Source organism: Bison bison, unplaced genomic scaffold (genome assembly GCF_000754665.1).
Source record: "Bison bison bison isolate TAMUID 2011002044 unplaced genomic scaffold, Bison_UMD1.0 scf7180017864089, whole genome shotgun sequence".
Lineage (NCBI taxonomy): Eukaryota > Metazoa > Chordata > Mammalia > Artiodactyla > Bovidae > Bison > Bison bison.
Genome location: NW_011494661.1, coordinates 607752 through 611919, shown reverse-complemented (window position 1 = coordinate 611919; position 4168 = coordinate 607752). Strand labels below are relative to the sequence as shown.

The window sequence follows — 4168 nt, the reverse complement described above, 5'->3', positions numbered from 1 at the left end:
GAAGCTCCGGCCTCCAGCAGGCACTCACAGGCCCACTCTCCCGCAGGCTCCGCCCCTTTCCTCGGAGCGGAAATGCCTGCCCCCTTCTTTCTCGGCTTCTCATTGGCCGGTCCCGGCGCTCAGGGCCCCGCCGGATCAGCTGCCCGGCACCCGGAGTCGGTGAGTCTTCCTGTCTATCCCTGTTCCGTCTGTCTGGCCGGTCCAAACAATTCCGCACTTTAGCCTGGATGGCGGCCGCGCCTCCTGAGGCGCGCCTTGCGGAGCAGACCAACGAGCCTGGGTCAGGGGGGTTCAGCTTCCCTGGGACCCGTGGCTGACATAGTGTGACCTTGGGCAAGTCTTGCCTGCTGTGCCTCAGTTTCCCTATCGGCTCCAGGGAGTTGGGGGTGGGAAGTGAATTTAGTGATCTGAATATCCCCCTCCCAGCTCTCAAATCCTGAGGCTCTGTGACACCGGGCAGCATGGGGAGATGGGAGGGTCCTTAACAGTCTCCCATGTCACTGCTCCCTACAGGTCTTGGCCATGAACTCCTCTGGAGGAAGGAGGCGGGAAACAGCTGGGCCCAAGGGTAGAAGGGCTCACAGACCCCCCCGGGACCAGGTGCTCCCCTCTCCACCCTCACCCCTGCTCCCAATGTGGGAGGGCGGGGAGGGCAGCTCTGAGCCCTGCTCCCTGGGAAATGCTGATGGCATGGGAGCAGGAGCTGCTGGGTCATACTGTTCCCAGGAGCACAGGGACTGCTGTCCCTCTGGTCTCCTTCTGCGGCAGGTCACTCAGATTTCAGGGTGAGCAGCTGGGCAGGCAGGGTTACCACTGGGACTAAGGGTCAGCTCTGGGCTCTTTCAGGACCGAGATGTCCAGCTGTCCAAGGCTCTGTCCTACGCCCTGCGCCACGGGGCCCTGAAGCTGGGCCTTCCCATGGGGGTCGGTAAGTGAGCATCTTAGGGGCTGGGCCCAGGAGTGCTTGGAGCCCAGGGAGTAGAGTGAGCCAGTCGGTAATCGCCTTCCCCCATGGCTCCTACCACAGTCCTGTGGGGACAGCACAGAAGGTACATCCCTGCCATGTAAGGGAAGGCTGAGGCCCAGAGCCCAGGATCATGTCCAGGGCGGACTGGGAGAGGAGCCTGTGTCTGGCCAGGCCTGGTGATACCTCCAGCCCAGTGGCCCAATAAACACTTACGCCAAGATTGGGCACTAGGGGTGTTGGGGCAACTGATGTTTATTAAGTGTCCACTCTGGGCTGGGTTCTGTCCTCAAAAGGGTCCCTTGATCTTAGTGACCCTCTATGAGACTGGGGGTCCTGTCTCTTCATGAGACAGAGCCTATTTCATGTAAGGTGAGGGACTGAGGCCCAGAAAGGGGGGACTGTCTAAAGGTCACATAGGCTCTGGTCTTGCGGTCTGAGGCTCCCCCTGTGAACTCTGGCGCGGGCCAGAGCAAGGTCATTTCCTTACCACCCTGCCTCCCCACAGATGGTTTCGTGCCCCTGGACGCCCTCCTGCAGCTGCCCCAGTTCCGCAGCTTCTCAGCTGAAGATGTTCAACGCGTGGTGGACACCAATGTGAAGCAGCGCTTTGCCCTGCAGCCAGGGGACCCCAGCACCGGCCCCCTCATCCGGGCCAATCAGGGTCACTCCCTGCAGGTGGGTCATAAGGGGACAAGTGGCAGAGCCACGTGAGAGCCCTGCCTGTGCGGGGAGGGTCACTGCCGCCCTTCCCCCCGCATCCATCCCAGGTGCCTGAGTTGGAGCTGGAGCCCCTGGAGACCCCGCAGGCCCTGCCCCTGATGCTCGTCCATGGCACGTTCCGGCAGCACTGGCCGTCCATCCTGCTCAAGGGCCTATCCTGCCGAGGAAGGACACACATCCACCTGGCCCCAGGACTGCCTGGGGACCCTGGTGTCATCAGTGGTCAGTGCCCCTCTCCCAAGCTACTCCTACGCAGTCTGTCCTTCCAGGTCCCCCTCTGAGGGTCATAGCCTCTTGTTCAGGGCCAGCCCATACTTGCATGCAGGAACAAATCCCCTCCTCACCCCTTGAAATGAGCCCAGGATCCCAGCCCGCCCAGGTTTGATAACTACAGTCCAGACGCCCCAGGCCCCAGCTCCAATTGTCCACTCAGGCATGCGGCCAAATTGTGAAGTGGCTGTGTTCATCAATGGGCCCCTGGCCCTGGCAGGTGAGTCTGCACACAGGAGGGACCACCCCAGGCCTTCTGAGAGGGCTTGAATCACAGGTCTGGCTCTGTCGGCAGATGGAATCCCCTTCTTTCGCTCTACCAATGGGGTGATCCTGACTCCAGGGAATGCTGATGGCGTCCTGCCTCCCAAGTATTTCAAGGAGGCCCTGCAGCTGCGCCCTACCCGTAAGAACCACTACCCCAGCCAGCCCTGTTCTTTGTGCCCGAAGCCTGTGCCCTCTGCCCTCACCTCTTTCCCAGCTTGCAACCTCAGACTGACTTAGTTCTCCTTTCTCTAACAAACTCTCCTCTCTGTCTCAGGAAAGCCCCTCTCTTTGGCTGGCAATGAAGAGAAAGAGCATCAGAGAGACTCCAAGCATAGCTCCAGAGGAAGAGGGATGACCCAACAATAAAATATTTATTTTTTAAAAAATGTAAAAAGATAAAAAAGAAACTGATTTGAAACTACGAGTCATCATCCCGTGGCTGCAGCCAGTCTTCCTCGTGTGCTCAGGGACTTCAGCTGGGTCAGAGGTGTTGGTCCTGGCCACTCAGACAAGGGAAGGGCGGGTGCTGTGCAAATGAGGGCCTACCCTCCCGGAGGATGGCAGGGTCTGACCCAGCCAGGACCCTGGTCTACACAGAGCCAGTGACAGTGAGTGAATGGGTCCAGCTCGGTCGTTGCATGTCTGGACAGTGTGTGGACGGTGAGTCCCAGCGGGTGTGGACTTAGGAGTGGTCATGGCAGGTGGTGAGCGGGCGGGGGCAGTGAGACAGGCTTCAGAAGGCCTCGTGGCCTCCGGTGAGCTGCAGGAAGAGGTCCTCGTCCAGCTCCTCCCCCCGGGCCCTCTCCCGAGTGGACAGGAAGATGTAGCCCCCGATGTACTCATGCACAATGCGGCAGCTGGCGGACACGCAGCTAAAAGCCACGTTGATGTGCTCGTCAAACTCGATGGCCACCTGTGGGGCGGGCGGTCAGAGGGCTGGTGCCTTGCCCCTGGCTGGGTCCGGCCCAGTCCCAGGTCCCTCCCCCACCTTCACTCCAGGCCCACCTGCCGGATGTCCCAGTTGACGTTCCACTGGCGCATGTTGCTGAAGCGCCAGGTCTTAACCACGTCACCCACAGACAAGTCGATGCGGATCAGTCGGTTGTTGGCGATGCCCAGGATCTCGTCTTTCCTGCTGCCCTTGAACCTGGTGCCCAAGTGGAAAGTGTGAGGGGGGGACCTCCACCCCCACTCTGCATGGCCCCGGAGCCCACCCAGAGAGCTTGGTGTGGCACTCAGGAGCAAGCCGGCAAGTTAGTCCCTTAGTTTCTCTGGGTCTCAAATTCCTCATGTGGAAAATGGGGCTTCACTGATGTAATCCCTATGATAGCATTTAGCAGCGTCAGCCAAATAGTCCATGCCTTTCAATAGGAACATTTTTTTTTTTTTAGCATCATCCTCAGCTTGTTCCTATCTACAGGCTTGGAAAGTGGGCAGTCAAAGGGGGTGCTCCCTTCACAGCAGCCACCCAACCTTGTCCTATAGACCAGCTGCCCAAGGCCCAGGGAGAACGGTGTGTGGCAGGGCTGGGATGGGTGCAGGGGGCCACCGGCTCTCTCGGCCTGATTGCTCTCTAGTGAGTGCTGCACAGGTGCAGGATGGAGGGAGTGCACACGGGCTGCCCTCAGTAAGGTCTCCCCTCCGAGGACAGGAAGGAAGTCTTCACACGCTGCCCCCAGGCAGCAGGGGAGGGCTGTGCCTAATTGAGCAGGCTGGGGTGGGGCTCCTACCTGACCACAACATAAGAGATGCCGAAGTCGGGGAGGGACTGCCAGGCCTGGATGAAACGCAGCTGGGCCTCAGACAGCGAGAGTTGGGCCACATTCTGGTGGGCTTCCAGGATCCGTGGAGTGAGCTGCAGGACCAAGCTGGTGAGGGGCTGCCAAGGTCCCTGAGACCCCCAGCCTGTCCCCATCAAGGAGACAGGATGGGGAGCCGGCGGCG

The 4168-nt window shown here is 60.1% G+C and overlaps 3 protein-coding genes across 5 annotated transcripts in view; 1 reads left to right on the top strand and 2 right to left on the bottom strand.

The window, feature by feature from the left end:
• The window catches only part of NUDT22 (nudix (nucleoside diphosphate linked moiety X)-type motif 22), a 2887-nt gene extending 2733 nt beyond the window's left edge, over window positions 1–154 (bottom strand). The window contains exon 1 of the mRNA XM_010837976.1: window positions 29–154. Within this exon, the coding sequence (XP_010836278.1) occupies window positions 29–103 (75 nt within the window). The 5' untranslated portion in view covers window positions 104–154. The remainder of the gene's footprint in view (window positions 1–28) is intronic.
• On the top strand, window positions 37–2642 carry TRPT1 (tRNA phosphotransferase 1). Of its 3 annotated transcripts, none has more exons than XM_010837979.1 (8): window positions 105–159; window positions 514–600; window positions 847–928; window positions 1473–1642; window positions 1735–1909; window positions 2121–2177; window positions 2253–2363; window positions 2499–2642. In XM_010837979.1, the coding sequence occupies exons 2-8, from the start codon at window positions 523–525 to the stop codon at window positions 2588–2590; spliced, it is 765 nt and encodes a 254-aa protein (XP_010836281.1). In that variant the 5' UTR covers window positions 105–159; window positions 514–522; the 3' UTR covers window positions 2591–2642. The 3 variants fall into 3 exon arrangements, with proteins under 3 accessions (XP_010836282.1, XP_010836281.1, XP_010836283.1); XM_010837981.1 differs by having other exon boundaries at window positions 153–280; XM_010837980.1 differs by lacking the exon at window positions 514–600 and having other exon boundaries at window positions 37–159.
• The window catches only part of FERMT3 (fermitin family member 3), a 19026-nt gene continuing 17434 nt past the window's right edge, over window positions 2577–4168 (bottom strand). The window contains exons 13-15 of the mRNA XM_010838088.1: window positions 3955–4167; window positions 3230–3371; window positions 2577–3137 (exon numbers count right to left, since the gene is read on the bottom strand). Coding sequence (XP_010836390.1) covers window positions 2958–3137; window positions 3230–3371; window positions 3955–4167 — 535 coding nt within the window. The 3' untranslated portion in view covers window positions 2577–2957. The remainder of the gene's footprint in view (window positions 3138–3229; window positions 3372–3954; window position 4168) is intronic.

What these genes read in the sequence shown, in the direction of transcription:
- TRPT1 (XM_010837980.1), top strand. Translation starts at nt 73, where the DNA reads ATGCCTGCCCCCTTCTTTCTCGGCTTCTCATTGGCCGGTCCCGGCGCT. An exon ending in GGACCCTGGTGTCATCAGTG is followed by an intron (nt 1,910 to 2,120) that starts GTCAGTGCCCCT and finishes TTGTCCACTCAG; the next exon opens with GCATGCGGCCAAATTGTGAA. An exon ending in TGGGCCCCTGGCCCTGGCAG is followed by an intron (nt 2,178 to 2,252) that starts GTGAGTCTGCAC and finishes CTCTGTCGGCAG; the next exon opens with ATGGAATCCCCTTCTTTCGC.